At 45.0% G+C, this 18,773-nt stretch overlaps 1 protein-coding gene across 1 annotated transcript; it reads right to left on the bottom strand.

The window, feature by feature from the left end:
* Window positions 1-6,266: 6,266 nt before the first annotated feature.
* Window positions 6,267-10,641, bottom strand: LOC306830573 (Na(+)/H(+) exchange regulatory cofactor NHE-RF3-like; the record flags this gene model as incomplete). The annotated part of the gene is made up of 10 exons (XM_079354145.1): window positions 10,439-10,641; window positions 9,019-9,068; window positions 8,544-8,605; window positions 8,237-8,466; window positions 7,837-7,908; window positions 7,599-7,731; window positions 7,273-7,409; window positions 6,983-7,190; window positions 6,511-6,707; window positions 6,267-6,431 (listed from the first exon to the last, which is right to left on the bottom strand). The coding sequence occupies exons 2-10, from the start codon at window positions 9,030-9,032 to the stop codon at window positions 6,267-6,269; spliced, it is 1,218 nt and encodes a 405-aa protein (XP_079210271.1). The 5' UTR covers window positions 9,033-9,068; window positions 10,439-10,641.
* Window positions 10,642-18,773: the final 8,132 nt, after the last annotated feature.

Raw genomic sequence — 18,773 nt, 5'->3', positions numbered from 1 at the left:
TATAAACAACACAAACATATTAAGATTTGTTCAAGTAAACTCTTCCTAGAGGTTTCCTTCAACTTTTAAACAGTTCAGTTGTAACCTTGGACCCACGCCCTTCTGGTCAAAATGTTTAAACTTTGCTTCCATTTGTTTTAAATGGTAAGATATCAATTGTTTGAAAAGTACTGAAGCTTTATCTTCACTTATATTTTAGACCCAAAGAGAGAGAGTGTTAGAGCGAGCAACGTTGATAGTACAAAGAGACATTGTTAACTTTTTAGCACTGACATGTTACCAATGTGTTTGTACAATTCAGGCAGTTTGCAGCAGTTTGCCTTCATTAATTAAAAGACCCCGTTTTAGCATCAAGGACTTGGACTAGAGCTTGGAGTGTTTAGGTTTTATAGAACCCCATGAAAGCTGAAGGCTCCCCTATAAGAGTACTCAAGTTAAATGTGTTGTCATATTTTAACCTACGTCGCTCGGCTAACGTGGAAAAGGTGAAGCGTCTCCAGAAAGGACGACAAACTGTTTTAAGTTTGTGACACTGACTAAAGGTTTGGATTCCCACTAACATGAGACACGAAGATGAATTTAATTTGATCTCTGATTCTGTTCAAGCGACAAAAAGAAGAGCTCCTCTCATGCTTCCTGTGAGCGGCCATGATACTTCGAGCTGGGAGCAACATTTTGCTCTGAGGATCTTCCTGCTGTCTGTTGTCATCATTAACATTAATTAGTGTTCACCTGTCAGACTCTAAGGTTCACCTGTCAGACTCTAAGGTTCACCTGTTGGACTCTAAGGTTCACCTGTCAGACTCTAAGGTTCACCTGTTGGACTTTAAGGTTCACCTGTTGGACTCTAAGGTTCACCTGTTGGACTCTAAGGTTCACCTGTTGGACTCTAAGGTTCACCTGTTGGACTCTAAGGTTCACCTGTTGGACTCTAAGGTTCACCTGTTGGACTTTATGGTTCACCTGTTGGACTTTATGGTTCACCTGTTGGACTCTAAGGTTCACCTGTTGGACTCTAAGGTTCACCTGTTGGACTCTAAGGTTTACCTGTTGGACTCTAAGGTTCACCTGTTGGACTCTAAGGTTCACCTGTTGGACTCTAAGGTTCACCTGTTGGACTTTATGGTTCACCTGTTGGACTCTAAGGTTCACCTGTTGGACTTTAAGGTTCACCTGTTGGACTCTAAGGTTCACCTGTTGGACTCTAAGGTTCACCTGTTGGACTCTAAGGTTTACCTGTTGGACTCTAAGGTTCACCTGTTGGACTCTAAGGTTCACCTGTTGGACTTTATGGTTCACCTGTTGGACTCTAAGGTTCACCTGTTGGACTTTAAGGTTCACCTGTTGGACTCTAAGGTTCACCTGTTGGACTTTAAGGTTCACCTGTTGGACTCTAAGGTTCACCTGTTGGACTCTAAGGTTCACCTGTTGGACTCTAAGGTTTACCTGTTGGACTCTAAGGTTCACCTGTTGGACTCTAAGGTTCACCTGTTGGACTTTATGGTTCACCTGTTGGACTCTAAGGTTCACCTGTTGGACTTTAAGGTTCACCTGTTGGACTCTAAGGTTCACCTGTTGGACTTTAAGGTTCACCTGTTGGACTCTAAGGTTCACCTGTTGGACTTTATGGTTCACCTGTTGGACTTTATGGTTCACCTGTTGGACTCTAAGGTTCACCTGTTGGACTCTAAGGTTCACCTGTTGGACTTTATGGTTCACCTGTTGGACTTTATGGTTCACCTGTTGGTCTCTAAGGTTCACCTGTTGGACTTTATGGTTCACGTGTTGGACTTTATGGTTCACCTGTTGGACTTTAAGGTTCACAAATTGGACTTTATGGTTCACCTGTTGGACTCTAAGGTTCACCTGTCGGACTCTAAGGTTCACCTGTCGGACTTTAAGGTTCACCTGTCGGACTCTAAGGTTCACCTGTCGGTCTCTAAAGTTCACCTGTCGGACTTTATGGTTCACCTGTTGGACTTTATGGTTCACCTGTTGGACTCTAAGGTTCACCTGTTGGACTCTAAGGTTCACCTGTTGGACTCTAAGGTTCACCTGTTGGACTCTAAGGTTCACCTGTTGGTCTCTAAGGTTCACCTGTTGGACTCTAAGGTTCACCTGTTGGACTCTAAGGTTCACCTGTCAGACTTTAGGGGTCCTGGTGGCGTTCTCCTCACAGTGTGTATATGTTAGAGAAGCAGAGCTACACCACAGAAACACTGTAAACACTTCTAAGGCTGTGAAGTTCTTTTCTTTTTTTTGTTCAGAAAAAATGTATATACTTTATTACTTGTACCGTCTGTAGAGGGCAGCAGAGCGTGTGCTGAGTCTGCGTAGCGTCAGCACGGTTACAGATCAGTCTGAGCAGCAGGGGTCAGAGGTTATTGTTGTAGGCTGCGATGATGGGATCGCAGGAGCACTGTGTTAATATGTATATAAAGGACTCAGCGTGTTGGTCTCTACCTCCGGAGCTTTGTTTACCCCCTTAGTTTCTCACTACCTATGGGGATCCACTTAAAGAAAGACGAATGTCAATTCATGCTTTTATACTGAAAGGATCCATCATACTTCCTGTACGGAGTCACAGGAGGGACAAAATAAAAACTTGTGTAAGAAGAATGAGAAGATGAATGTGGCTTTGAAAAGACACCAATAAATGAATAGTTATAAAATATTAAAGTAAGGAAGCCTTAGAGGGACAAACATCTGAACGTGGTGATCACCCCGGGACACTGAATTAAAAACAATATGAAATATAAATGATAATATATGTTTGTCCTCTCCAGGCTTCTGTACCTTGTGACTTAGTTTTATATTTTTTTCTTTACATTTAAAAATTCTCGTAACATTTATTTTGAAATCATTTATTTGTGCATTTGTTAAAAAGCTGAGATTTGAATTGATGGATGTGGGCGGGTCTTCCTCTCCAGAAAACAAACTGGATGAAGTGAAAATATTCAATGTGACTTTCTGCCTACAGAACCAAAACCAACAGAATGATTTTCATACCTCTGATATTGATTTTTTTTTTGTCCGTCTCTCTTCTCACAGTTCAGTTCAGTTCAGTTTTTTGGCCCTCCTAGGACTCCCTAGTCTCCCTGCAGCTCTTTCTCTCAGCGGTGTGCAGCGTTTACCTGAGGCTTCGATCAGACGTTTGTATCCTTGTCCTCCGCCAAGTGTTCCCTGACTGTTAGTCTTTGATAACTCACGTGGCGTGGAGGGAGAGTTTCAGCCCTGAACGGCTGTGTTCAAAGATCACATTTTAAAATCTCCTATTTTCTGATCGTGCTGCATTTCATTCTCACACATTCAGATTTGAAATAAATCAACTCAGAATAAAAACTGAACTGACGCCTGCAAGAAACTAATTCTACAAACCGAAAGACAACGCTTGTCTTCAAGTCCTAAAATATAAATTCATAAAAAGTGTGAAAAGAGATCAAAGTTGTTTTTGTTTGTTCCTGACTGGCTGCTCCTTCACCCCCCCCCCCCCCCCCTGCTGATTAGAGGATGGGACCCAGAATCTTGGACCCCTCTTTGGACTTACCCCCTAGTCTTTGCTCAGCCCCTACTTGAATGTTCAATTTCTTGAATTTCCCTCGGGATCAATAAAGTATCCATCTATCTATCTACTGGGTGAATTTGGACCTGCAGCCTCGCTCCTCTCCAGCTCCTCCCCCTTCTCCAAATATGGTCATTTACTCTGAAATCACGAACAGTCATCCCCTCGGATCTTCCTTCAGTCCAATCAGACCCTGAACAAAACATTGATAGTTACCATGGTAGCAAGCTGACAGTGACAGGTCGCCCTTTCCCTAACTCTTTGTAGTCTCTGTTACTCTAATTGGGTCATAATTAAGTTAATGGACATCATGCTGTGTTGAAGAAATCTTGAGACCAGAGAATACAACTTTTTTTTTTTTAATGAATTTAATCAGAGACTTTTGAACAATCAGACTGATTCTGCCCCCTGCTGGACACCAGGAAGAATGCAGGTGACCTTTTAATTAATCTACTCAGACGTACAATGAATGGACTAATAAAAAGAACTTTCAAACAGTTGATTTATTACTTCTTCTATTGGTTTCACATTTCTGTTAAAACATTTAGCTCCTCTTGGGCCGCCGTACCCAGAATGACTTGAATGTGACGTTATATGTCTGTCATGTGACACATGGCAGTCCATCCATTGGGATGAGTAACTGCACAGGGTTAGAAATGAAACTACTTTTCAGCCATTCACAGGTCTCGAACCGAACACGCGCAGGTGGCAGTTTATCGCACCTTTTCTCAGGAATGAACGCAGCCAGCAGCGGCTGAAGCTGTCGCTCTCCCTCCAAGTCGCCCGTTTGAACTCTTTGTAGATAATTTGGGTTTTTTTGATTGTGTTGGGATGACGTTACTTGAATCAAATTATTTAAAGTTATTTTTGTTATTTTCATTATTTTCTGGAGAACTTTCGAGTTCTAATCAAACCTGAGAAACTTTATGAAAGAGGAGCGCCCACGCAGCAACGACTGAACTCGGTCTGCTGTCCTAAACCATGTTTGTATATTTGAAGTTTTCATCAGATGAACTGTAATTTGAATAAAACATATATAAACACAAACCGTACACAGATGCATCTATTAAACGCTGTTTCCATCTCAGGTAAGTCCGGTCACGCTCTTACTGGTCTGCTTCAGTCCGGCTCGCTTCACTTAGCATTTACTGGCATTTCTACAATCAAAAGTTTGGTAGCAAATAACCGATCCATACCGTCCGACTCTTTTGCTCCCCTTCTGTTGGGATGCCAGGTGTCCCGATCCGAACCTGAAGGGCGGAGCCAGACAACAGGCCCCTGATTGGAGTCATTTTAAGGCTGTTTTTGTGTCTGTGACTAACGTCAGTGTGTAGCTCCGCCCCCATAAATGACCTCTGTTGTAATAATAATAATAATAATAATACAGTTTATTTGTAAAGCACTTTACATTCGTGATTCTCAAAATGCTACAAAGTTTAAAAAGAATAAAAGACTAGTTAAAACATTAAACATCTAAAAGTGAAATTAGCAGAAGGCTTTTCTACAAAGATGAAAAGAAAAAGATGTTGCCTTTATTTTACTGTCACGTTCTTCTTCTTCTTCATGGAATTTGTGGCAGGCTACACCGTGGTGCACTGCTGTGATGTCACACTATTACGTTATGAAGCCACTGTCGCTATCCAGCCTACACTCTGCCTACCAAGGGTACAATGGGCTCATGACACAAAGAAAATCAGGGTTCGCAGTACCAAACCGGACTGAACCAAACCGGACTGAACCCAACCGGACTGAACCCAACCGGACTGAACCAAACCGGACTGAACCAAACCGGACTGAACCCAACCGGACTGAACCAAACCGGACTGAACCCAACCGGACTAAATCGGGGCAGCTGTGGCTCAGTGTTTAGTGTCATCTCTCAATCGGAGGACGAGGGTTCGATCCTCAGCTCCGGTGAGCAACGTGTCCGATGTGTCCTCGGGCAAGACACTCAACCCCTCCTCCAACCAGCTCAGGAGCGCCTGCCGGGGGGCCGCTCCCTCACTCGGAGTGTAAACACCTAATTTCCCTTCAGGGATCATTAAAGTAAATCATCTTCAAACCAGACTGAACCAGACTTAACCAATCAGGGCCTGTTGTAGTTCAGGGTCAGGTGAAGTGTGGTCCACCCTGTCCTCAGATTCATAAAAACAGGACGGTGATCTCCTCCTCACTCACGATGTTTCTGCTCCGTCCTGTTCGGATCACAAAAAAGCGTCCGCTGATCTCTGTGACGTCTGAAACACAAAACAAGAGACGCACTCAAGTCTACGAAATGATCAAAGTATTACTGAAGAAGGCCACGCCCACATGCACCCGGTGTAGGCGTCAATGTACCCGCCTTTAATCCGGCGTGCTCATCGGTGAGCAGGCGGGTGTTTTAAATCAAGCGTCTGCACCTCGATCGCCGAGCTAACGTGACACACACACACACACACACACACACACACACACACACACACACACACACACACACGGCGGCAGTAGCTCAGTCGGGTTGGCAACGGGAGGGTTGCCAGTTCAAGTCCCAATGTGGACCAAAATATGGAAGTTCTCGAGCAATACCTGCCCGTGAGCAAGGCACCGAAGCCCCACCAGGTCAGGGGGTGTTTCCTCACGTCCACAGGTCCTGCTTGTGCATGTGTGTGATTCAGGCCTGTGAGTGTCTAACAGGGTGAGGATTGGGTCTGGATGGAGGATAGGATCATACCATGGGATCAAAGTCACACCTGAGGGGGACACCTGAGCTCGGCCCCACACTCTGACCCCCCTCAGGGTCTCTGTGCTCCTCTGCACGGTGACACGCCGGCTGCCGTTTGTCGTCCCAGTCTATAAACTCAGGGTGGAAGAAAAGAGGCGAGACGCCGAGCTGCAGGGACACAGGTCAAGGAGCAGATCAAGTCCTGATCCAGGATCTGTTTGAGTCCTGTCACATCACCTGTTCTCACCTGTCTGAAGAACTCTCTACCAGGTGAAGAGACGCACGTGAGGACCACTTTATCACCGCTCCGTCGGATCTTTCTCACAATGTCCTCATGCTCCGCAGACTCCACAGGTTCCCCGTTCACAGCCAGGAGGAGGTCTCCGTCCTCCATCCCCTCCCCCTCTGCTGGACTCCCAGCATCCACCTCTCTGAGCACATGCACTGGACCAGTACCAGATCACACAGGAAGACACGTTTAGAGGCTTTAAATCAGCTGGTCAGTACGGCTGGAGTCCAAAGTCAACATGTCAACATGTCTGATGGACATCGCGTGTTTCAAAACAAACCTCTGTAAACTTAATAATCCATATTTAACGAAACAAAACACAGACTGAGAGAGAGAGAGAGTCGGAGGTCTTCTGCTTTAAATAGCAGGACTCCACACACTGTGTGTGTGTGTGTGTGTGTGTGTGTGTGTGTGTGTGTGTGTTTCTCACCGATGCGTCGACTTCCTGTCAGCCTCTCTTGCCTCAGCAGGAAGCCGTATCCATCCGGTCCTTTCTGCAGGCTCATGGTTTTGGCGGTGTGAGGGAGGCTGCAGCACTCGGACAGCACCGGCAGGACGGGCACCTTCCTCCTGACATAACAGCTCTCACTCTCACTGTCGATGACCAGCACCGCCACAGAGGCCCCGCCCTTATTCACCTGACAACCAATCACAAGGCAGAGCTCATTCAAAGTGTCAGTCTGACACACGCATGTTCGACTGAGGAGTGTGTGTGCGTACCATTCTGCTCAGAGACGAGTGTGTGAGCAGTGAAGTCTTCAACCCGTTGATCCAGATCAGTCTGTCTCCGGTTCTGACACCTGCTTCCTCTGCGGGGCCGTCACACACGGTGCTGACAGAGAACCGCCCCTTCTGCCCTGAACACACATTACACAACGTTGTGCTTTTTCTGGGAGTTCATCAGAAACATGAGGAGCCCGACGGGTCCAGAGATGGAAACTCAAACCTGCACGTGTTTGATGCGTCCGTAAATCTGAGGCAGGTGAATGATCAGCGTCATCTCAACCTGTTGAGCTGTGAATATGAGGGGAACACATCGCTGGTACCTTGCACTGACGCCACAGACATCCCCAGGCCCAGCTCAGGGTGCCTGCTGATGTGACACAGTCTGGGTCTGGACCAGCCGTCCCTCTTTGAGGCTTTAACCAGCATCTGCATGTCCACACGGAGAGAGCGCGCCTGCAGGACGGAGACAGCGGCACGCTCAGGTCTTTGAAAACAAAGCACGAGATCCCTCTGCTGCTTCACTCTTTAAATCTGATGGGGGTAGGGTTTAGGCTTCACCTGTTCATACTCGTCGCCCCCCAACACCAGGAGGAACAGGTGGAGGCCACATGACTGGATCTTCCTCACCACCTGTCAGGTACACACAGAGAGGCGTGGTGGTAAAGGGCAGGACCAGGTGAACTGCACTTCAGAGTGTTGACCTTTCATTCAACCGCAAATAAAGCAGAGAAGAAGAAAGACTCTGGAGGATCAAGGCCTCGGGCTTTTGGCCCTCCGACCTTTTGACCTTCTGACTGTCTCAGATCAAAACACACGAAATGAAGTGTTCTTCTCTTCTGTAGAATTAGGGGCGTGGCCTTAAATATGACTCAACTGTTAACATTACAGTAAGGCTTAAAGTGATGTGGAAATGGGGGTGTGGCCTCTTTGAGAGACAGGTCTGGACCCAGGGATCTACCTGATTCTGGACCCTCACCCTGCTGAAGTCTCTGTTTTCCACAGATTCCTCGTTCACTTGCAGCAGCCGGTCTCCGTCTCGGAGGCCGCCGTGTTCTGCAGGACTCCAAGGCTGCACATTTCTGACCTCTAAGGCCCCGCCGCTCCGGTCCGTTCTTAGGTAGAAACCGAAGCTCTGCCCGTCGACACGCTTCAGCTGACACAGTCTGGGCACCAGAGTCTGATCGGGCTCTGCAGAACATGTGGAGGTCAAAAACACAGCGACGAGGATTTTAAGAAAGTGAGGTCCACAAGGACCCAGACCTTACCTGGGTCATCAGAGATCACCAGAGCTGGATTATCGATGCCCTCCTTTGGATTGAAGGTAAAGCTGATTAAGGGAGAAACACGTTGGTGAACATATTACACATCTATGCTTTTATTGTGAAATTAAATATTTTAATTACTAAATTTTCAAGAACATGAAATGTGAAGAACAATTTACAATCAGCTGAGTCGTCAAATGTTTAAACTCTAAATAATAATAAACTTTATTTAAATGTTAATCCTGGGGTCAGTCTGACCTCAGCTCTCGGACCCTACAGGTAATCTATATATCAAACATGATGGATCAGAGGACGCTGTTTGAGATCGTCTTACTCCCTACTCTTTTTTTACACCAAAACACAAAACTTCAAAGAAGTTCACAATAAAGCGACTCTGAGTTATTGAACCAGGGAGGCTTCAAGCTGATGTTCACCTGTGGTCACAGGACTCACAGAGGCAACAAGTGCTCAGACTCACCGTGTGACCTCCATGGCGTCACGGACGTTTACGATGAGATGTGGGCAGGTCTGAGGAGAGGAAGAGGTGGAACTGTCAATCCACAAAGACAAGCACAGACGCATTAATGTGACTAATGATCAAATATAATAAAATATTACTAACAGTACATCAGAGGGACATCATCTACCTACAAAGACCTTAGCACCGACTGGGTCTGACTCACTGCAGGAGACAGACTCTAGTGGACACTGGAGGAACTGCAGCTGTAAAGTTGGACATTTTAACATAGAGCTCTATGGAGACTGACTCACTGCAGGAGACAGACTCTAGTGGACACTGGAGGAACTGCAGCTGTAATGTTGGACATTTTAACATAGAGCTCTATGGAGACTGACTCACTGCAGGAGACAGACTCTAGTGGACACTGGGGGAACTGCAGCTGTAAAGTTGGACATTTTAACATTGAGCTCTATGGAGACTGACTCACTGCAGGAGACAGACTCTAGTGGACACTGGAGGAACTGCAGCTGTAAAGTTGGACATTTTAACATAGAGCTCTATGGAGACTGACTCACTGCAGGAGACAGACTCTAGTGGACACTGGGGGAACTGCAGCTGTAAAGTTGGACATTTTAACATAGAGCTCTATGGAGACTGACTCACTGCAGGAGACAGACTCTAGTGGACACTGGAGGAACTGCAGCTGTAAAGTTGGACATTTTAACATAGAGCTCTATGGAGACTGACTCACTGCAGGAGACAGACTCTAGTGGTCACTGGAGGAACTGCAGCTGTAAAGTTGGACATTTTAACATAGAGCTCTATGGAGACTGACTCACTGCAGGAGACAGACTCTAGTGGACACTGGAGGAACTGCAGCTGTAAAGTTGGACATTTTAACATAGAGCTCTATGGAGACTGACTCACTGCAGGAGACAGACTCTAGTGGTCACTGGAGGAACTGCAGCTGTAAAGTTGGACATTTTAACATAGAGCTCTATGGAGACTGACTCACTGCAGGAGACAGACTCTAGTGGTCACTGGAGGAACTGCAGCTGTAAAGTTGGACATTTAAACATAGAGCTCTATGGAGACTGAGTCACTGCAGGAGACAGACTCTAGTGGACACTGGAGGAACGGCAGCTTTGGCTTCATGTTTTAGGATCGGAGCAGAGCAGTGACACAAACATTGAACTCTCCTCAGGAAAGAAGTGTGAAGCTGCACAGACTCACCGTGACGGGTTAAACATGAAGCAGACGATCAAGCAGAAAGACTTTGAGTCCGTAGAGTGACGACTGGAGCTACAAGGATCTGTATTTACATTTAACAGCAGTTTACATTTGAATATTGAAATGATGTGAAGGAGAGAGAGAGAGAGAGAGAGAGAGAGAGAGAGAGAGAGAGAGAGAGAGAGAGAGAGAGAGCGAGCGAGCTTACCTGTTTTGAAACTCTTGGAGTCCTGAGTGTGTGTGTGTGTGTGTGTGTGTTTGTGTGTGTTCCTGCTCACACAGAGACGCTGTGACGGGACAAAGGTTCACTCAGGTAATAAAGAATGTGCAGCAGGTGAGACTCGGCCTGCAGGTGGGTTAAACATTGACTCTGTCACAGAGGAGCTGAACATCACTAACTCTGGAGACAGCCTCGTGTGGACACTGGAGGAACTGCAGCTCTATGTTTTAACCCCCCCGAGCAGCGCCGCCCCTGCCGACACGCAGAACACGCATCGTGTTTAGATCCTCAATGTTTATGTTTGTGTTTATGTTTATGCACCTTATGAGTGCATAAACATGTGACTCATAAGGGCGTTGGTTCTTCCTGGATAGCGGGTGACAAGCCTCAATGTCCTCCTTGTCAACACTGATGCCTTTTGTGTTGAGAAAGGACACAACCTGTTGCTCCACTGAATCCTGGACCATCTCCGAGTGTTCTTCTCCTGCTGTGACTGATCTTGCATATGATTGAGGCTTTAGATTCAAACCCGTGATTATTACGTTGTTCATTCTTGTGTACTGTTCAAGATCTGCAAGACGACTTTCTGGAGTTAGAATCCTTCTGTCCTTTTCCTCGTTTATAGTCCTTAAAGCTTTGATTTCTTCCATTAGCTCCAGTATAGATGTTTGTTGTTTTGCGATCATGTCCGTTTGCTCCAGTACTTTATTTAGTGACTTCTTAATGACCTCAAGCTCTTCCTCCATATTCGTTCTTTTGGGGGGCATCTTATTCACTCACTCGAGTATTCACGGGACTCACCGGGTGTCTTTGAGCCGTCCACCAAACTGGGTGCGATGACAAACCGCATCAGTAAGCTAGCTCCCCATCTTCATGCTGTTTTCGTGTGAGCTCACTGTCAGGAACACACTGGACATTACTCCCTCCTGGCTGGTGTGCTCTCCTTCCTGGTCGAACAACAGGATATTTTTATATTTATGTTCTTTGCTTTTAAAAATTCTCGTAACATTTATTTTGAAATCATTTATTTGTGTATTTGTTAAAAAGCTGAGATTTGAATTGATGGATGTGGGCGGGTCTTCCTCTCCAGAAAACAAAAACCAAAAACTGGATGAACTTGTAGCAGACTTAAGATGGACGCTGGCATTCATGAAGGCGAACACTCAGGCAGGCATCAGGATCAACACGTTTATTTTCTGTAACGTAGCAAGAGGGCACATGTCACACGTACACACGGACAGCAGTAAGGTCTCTCTCCCTGCAGCGAGCGAAAATATGCAAATGAGGCAAAATGTCCGACGTTTTTATCATAGTTTAGCGTCACTTCCATCGGACAAAACGAACTTCAAAAGTCATAAACAAACTTACGATAAGTTCACGCTACATCTTTGTGCAGTTTAAAACAGAATAAACAGCTTTTTTATACTCGCTAGCTTAAACAATGGAAGAGAGCATCTCACACGTCTTACCAGTACAAAAGCCGTCCCTCTTATGGCGGGAACGCGCAGCTTCAACGCGCAGCTTCAACGCGCATGTGCGTTCTTGTGTCCCATAAAATAACCCCCCCCCCCCCCCTAGAACAGGTAATGCGGAACCAATTAACCTATTTACAACAGTACTCTCCATGTAAATAAAAAACGCACAGGAAAAGTGATTGTGCAGTTCTAAACATGTTTTGGGAAAGTTCACAAACATTAAATAGGAAAATATTTTAAAACAAAAATATTTACTCGGCTACACAAGCGGGGCCTTTTTCAAACCAACCCCTACACACCCCCCCTCTGTGACGTCACACTCACAGCGGGATGAAGGCCCCTCCATCCAGGTGGAGGGTAGAAATACAGCAGCAGGCTTTGGGACAAACTTCACTCTCTCAGGTGGAAACAGGAAGTGTGTGTTACCATGGTTACTCAGCAGCATCCTGGGGGAACGGCTTATTATTAATGTACGTAATACATCCTGTAAAAGTCTTTATGTAGATTATTTTTATCGAGTAAATTTATATTAGCGTAGACTTATAGTAAAACGATCAGATGGAGCCAACATTCTTTATTGTAATTTATAATGTTTAATTTATTATAATATCAAAGAACAGGTTGTCTTCAATGAAAGCAGACAAGGAGACTATAAATGAACATCACAGCTGATATTAAGTTTTACAAAGAAATCAACAGTAAAACAATGATAAATAAATAACAGTGAGAAGTTGTCTGTAACATGATTTAATATTCTTTAGTTTTTGTAACAGTCCCTTTAAATATACAATGAAATAAACAGGTGAACAGAAGGAAGAGAGGAAGAGGAGGCTTTTATTTGATCCTTTAAAACAATAAACAGGTGAAGTTGTTCACGTCTGTATGATCATATTAAATGTCCGTCTTAGTTGGAGCAGTGTTTTAGTTTGTTCAAACACGAACACACTGAACTGACTTTAGTACAGGTCACTCCTTCAGTGACGACCGGACACAATAGGCGTTACACGTGATCATCGAGTGGGCCTCGGTGCAGACTCGCTGGAGGGTTTTATGGCCCACTATCACTCCCCGCTAAGTGGTTTGAGACGGACTTAATATGGCGGGCCCTCCGCGTGGACGCGCAAACGGAGGGGTCGTGGGCGGGGCTAGGGTGAAGTGGACGGTTTGAAAAAGACCCGCACACACCTATCCCGCCTTAACGCACAGGATCCAGCGCTGTCCGTGGTGCTGAAACATCAGCTGATGTTTATCTCACAGTGAGAAGATCGGGCTCTCACAATTACGACAGCTTTCTTCTTTTTTCCATCGGTGAATGAGATGCACTTTACGTAACAGAACGTGACGCGTCACTATGCAACGTCACAAACTGTTGTTTTAATTTCATATCCAAGGTTGAAGGACGTGACGTCAGACGTGACGTCAGAGACTAAAGCCCTTTCATTGATTTAGGGCCTGCGGCTTAATTTGATTCACCCGTACACGGAAAGGATCGACAGATTGTTAACGCTTTCAGGCAACCACCCTAAAAATGGATTCCCAACAGCCGAGAATCTATAGTGAGAGGACTTTCCAGACTTTAATCTATAACAAAGATAAGGAAAGAGAGATCCTGGAAGAAGATAATGTACAACTAAACGTACGCATTTCTCACCTGGAGGAGGAAAATAAGAAAACCCAGGAAATCATCACCACCCTGATGAGGGAGAAAACGGAGCTGAAGAAAGAATTGAAAATCAGCGAGAAGACCTGTAACGACATGGCAGAGAAGTTGGCAAATATTCAGGAGGTGTTTCACCGTGAGAATGAGGAACGAGAGAAGGAAGATGAAAGATTAAAGTTGTTGCAGTTCACTAAATCTGAGGAAGCTGAAGCTCAGCGAAAGAAAGAGTTAATTGAACTTAAGAAGAAGCATAAAAAAGAATTAATAGTCAAACTGGACGAGAATGACAAAAAGTTGGAACAGGAGACGATGAGAAGACTCGCTGAATACAAACAGAAGCGGAACGCAGATGAGTTGAAGATAAAGAAAATAGAAAAAGAGTGTGAGGAGCGGCTTGAGAAACAGCGTAAAAACCACAAAAAGGAAGTGCAGAGATTGAATCAGGTCATACAAGAGAAAGAGACAAATGACAGAAAAGCAAAGGTATCTGTGAAAAACGACAAATGTCAGATGGAACTACTAAAAGCTGAGACAAAGATTAAAGAGATGGAAAAGAAACTGGCCGAGGAAAAAAAAAAGTCTGAGAAGGTGAACGTTTTAAACAAAGTAATGGCAGACAGAAATACCACAATTAAAATCCTCAAAGAAGATGTCACAGAACGTAAAAGTGAACTAGAAGAGTGTGAGGTCAATCTGTCAAATAAAACAAAACAGCACAGTGTATTACAACACCAATATAACGCTGCTGTCAAAGATAAAGAGCAGCTAGAGGAAGACAACGAACAGATGAAGGCCGATCTCGAACAAAATATTCAGGAGAAAATAAAAGCAGTTAAAGACAACATTAAGCTGCGAGAGCAAGTTAAAAACCTGCAATCTAGAGAGAGAACCATAAAGCCAGAAATGGATCGGCTCACGGAGGAGAAGCGCAAAGTGGAGGCCATACACAAGAGCATCCTGGTGAACATACATTTGTGCATGCATCATTTGGATCAGCCAAACATGTTGAAAGAAGCATTCATCGGTCTCCATCAGCGCTTCATTAGCAAAGACAAAACAGTAGGCATGGAAGAAAACAGCACAGAGGGCCAAAAGTTCCTGATGGCGTTTTACCAAAGAAAGCAGGAGGCCAGTGAAAAGACGATTTCCAATCTGCATAAAACCATCAAAAGAAAAGAGCAGCACATGCATTCTATAAATCAAAAACATGATGCTGACAGAAACTTCCTCATGCAGACCCACCATGAGCAGGAGGTAGTCATCAAGCAGCTCAGAGAAGAAATAGAGAAGCTAAAAAGAGGTCAAGCTGAAGCCTCAATGAAGCATGTACAGTCAGGAACCAAGAAGTCGATCATTCAGACTGTTGCAGGAAGTGTGACAAAGGTGTTCAAGCGAAACAACAGCGTTCATCCTATTACAGACGCAAAAATTGCCAACATCCAGAAGTTACCAGACTCCAAACAACCCAATTATATGTCATTTATTAATTCTGATAAGTGACATTAACGCCACATCCTGTGATCAACGGGGTCAGATCACTCACATCCACGTGAAGCCCCGTCACCATAAAGATGACGCTCTCCCACCATGGAACGTGTGAACATCCTCCACTCATCGACTTCTTTACCAACCTTGACACTCAGCGCTTACACATCAGGGTTTCCTCCGAGCACTTCGGTTCACCCTGCAACACTGGACACTTTTAATGGTGTTAAAGCAATCAATCAATAAATCAATAATTACATCTATAAATATGAAGCTCAAGTGTATTGTGTTGACCCTGTCCTACATGTGTTAGTCACTGTCACACCAACTTGTTGTTTAGACGGAAAAGCCTCATTTAATACATCCTTCTGCAGCCTTTATAGATTATTATTTAGATAGATAGATACTTTATTGATCCCGAGGGAAATTTAAGGCATCCAGTAGCAATGTTCCCTCTAAGCTGCGCGCTTGTGCAATCGCGCACTGCTCGCACATTCTCAGCGCACAAGAAAATCTATGCAGCGCATAAAATAAAATTCAACATAAACGTATTAATTAATATCTAATATTAGTCCTAATCTTATCTAATCAATTAAAACAATAATAATTTTGTTTTCTGTACCATTTTGCAACGTAACTCAGTGAGTGACAGGTGTCCAGCCAATGATATGATTCGGTTCACTTACGCTACGCAGCCAATCATTGACAGTGCTTGCATATTAACCCTGCCCATTCGCGCCACGCAGGTTAGCTAGCTAACAACAGTGCGGTGGAGTTACGATAAGCAAATGTTAACCCCTTATCATGGCGAAACGAACGGGCAGCGACACATCCACTCACCAAGCCATTGTGAAAAAGAAATGCGGTTCTTTTAAGATGGAATGGCTGTCGGAATATGTTCAAATAGAAGAACAAGCGGTGAAACTGGGTGACAGAAATCGTCTTGAAGTGGCACATTTGGACCAGCTGATGCGCATAAAGTCAAAGCAAGAAGCAGACGAAGCCATCAACCTGGACAAAGTGTACAACCATTGGAGAAGTGAGAAGGACAGACGTGAAAAATAAGATAAAATTTAAGTCAGATTTGTGCATATTCTAGTGACATTTACAAAGATTTTTTACTTATGGATATTAATCATTAAATTATGTTACTACTAGACAATGTATGGGTAGTAGAAATGATAATAAAAAACTGAGTAATTACATATTTTACAGACAGAGTTACAGGAATTTACACTGTATCACAAGCTACAGCACACGTCATTGTGCAAAATGTGAATGTTTTAATGTGAACAAAATGTTATGTCTGAAAGGTGTATATGTATCACTTCTTCCAGAACAGGACCCTCACCCAGGCCACAACTGGACCTCACCCAGGCCAAAGCAAGACTCTTCCCATGGCCAAGCAAGACTCTTCCCATGGCCAAAGCAAGACTCTTCCCATGGCCAAAGCAAGACTCTTCCCATGGCCAAAGCAAGACTCTTCCCATGGCCAAAGCAAGACTCTTCCCATGGCCAAAGCAAGACTCTTCCCATGGCCAAAGCAAGACTCTTCCCATGGCCAAGCAAGACTCTTCCCATGGCCAAGCAAGACTCTTCCCATGGCCAAAGCAAGACTCTTCCCATGGCCAAAGCAAGACTCTTCCCATGGCCAAAGCAAGACTCTTCCCATGGCCAAGCAAGACTCTTCCCATGGCCAAAGCAAGACTCTTCCCATGGCCAAAGCAAGACTCTTCCCATGGCCAAAGCAAGACTCTTCACATGGCCAAGCAAGACTCTTCACATGGCCAAGCAAGACTCTTCCCATGGCCAAGCAAGACTCTTCCCATGGCCAAAGCAAGACTCTTCCCATGGCCAAAGCAAGACTCTTCACATGGCCAAGCAAGACTCTTCACATAAAACATACTACACATCTCATGAACAACAAGATTTTTGTCTTTTTCCTTTAAAGTTTGTCAAATCACTTTAAAAAGTAAACTAGTGAAAATTGCTGCTGTAATTCGATTCTTTTAATAAGCCATGTAACTTGCTTTGATCCAAGGTTTTGGACAGGTATGATACTGGTGTGTGGCCACAGCGTGCACATCTGATGTTGCTCACAGTGGTCCTTAGTGTGCTCAGGGAGCTTGTGTGTATGCCCAGACACATGAAAAATTAGAGGGAACATTGATCCTGACTTTGACTTTTTGTTTCGATCAAACTCCAAAACACTTGATGCAACGATTTCTGTTCATTACACTGTAAGAATAAATGTCTTGTGTGTGTATGAAAGCCTTATTATGAATAACTCTGATCCTTCATCCAATCAAAACTGCTGAGTCATCAAAACATTCCCCCGTACAGTGTGTGTGGATGGAGACACTCCAGGAACTGCAGCCAGCCTCTAGTGGACACTCCAGGAACTGCAGCCAGCCTCTAGTGGACACTGCAGGAACTGCAGCCAGCCTCTAATGGACACTGCAGGAACTGCAGCCAGCCTCTAATGGACACTGCAGGAACTGCAGCCAGCCTCTAGTGGACACTCCAGGAACTGCAGCCAGCCTCAAGTGGACACTCCAGGAACTGCAGCCAGCCTCTAGTGGACACTCCAGGAACTGCAGCCAGCCTCTAATGGACACTGCAGGAACTGCAGCCAGCCTCTAGTGGACACTCCAGGAACTGCAGCCAGCCTCTAATGGACACTGCAGGAACTGCAGCCAGCCTCTAGTGGACACTCCAGGAACTGCAGCCAGCCTCAAGTGGACACTCCAGGAACTGCAGCCAGCCTCTAGTGGACACTCCAGGAACTGCAGCCAGCCTCTAATGGACACTGCAGGAACTGCAGCCAGCCTCTAGTGGACACTCCAGGAACTGCAGCCAGCCTCTAGTGGACACTCCAGGAACTGCAGCCAGCCTCTAGTGGACACTCCAGGAACTGCAGCCAGCCTCAAGTGGACACTCCAGGAACTGCAGCCAGCCTCTAGTGGACACTCCAGGAACTGCAGCCAGCCTCTAATGGACACTGCAGGAACTGCAGCCAGCCTCTAGTGGACACTCCAGGAACTGCAGCCAGCCTCTAGTGGACACTCCAGGAACTGCAGCCAGCCTCTAATGGACACTGCAGGAACTGCAGCCAGCCTCTAGTGCAGTGTTTTTCAACCTTTTCTGAGCCAAGGAACACTTTTTTCATTGAAAAAATCTCAAGGCACTCCACCAGTCGATAATGTTAAAAAAAATGAAACTATGTAGCCCATATTAACAATATAAAGTAATTCTTGTGTTTATTTGGTATCAAATAAACACAAATACAAATATTTCTACTCACTCAGTGTGAAACCTGGGCTTGTTTGGATGAACACAAAGTTGATATCCTGGCAGAAATTGAAGAAAGACACACACGAAGCTCTTCCTCAACAGCTCTCAGTCTCTCTCTGTTTTTAGTTTGTATAGCAGTGAAGCTTGAAAAGCTCACCTCACACAGATATGTCGTGGAAAATGGGAGCAAAGTCAAAATAGCTTTGTTTGCCAGAATAGGGAACTCCTTGGCAGTAGCCAACCAAAAACTGTCCAAAGGTAGATCTGCAAAGCTTAGCTTTAAACCACTGTCTCAGTTCAGTTAGGTCCTCCTGCTCCTGTAAAGTCATGTCCTTTCCAACAACTGATGCTGAGCTATAAGGGTCCCTAACCCAGTCAAGGCATTCAGTGAAGGCTGAAGAGAAATAAA

This window comes from Symphodus melops (genome assembly GCF_947650265.1).
Source record: "Symphodus melops genome assembly, chromosome: 10".
NCBI classification, from domain to species: domain Eukaryota; kingdom Metazoa; phylum Chordata; class Actinopteri; order Labriformes; family Labridae; genus Symphodus; species Symphodus melops.
The sequence above is the reverse complement of the archived record's forward strand: the minus strand, read 5'-3'. Positions and strand labels throughout refer to the sequence as shown.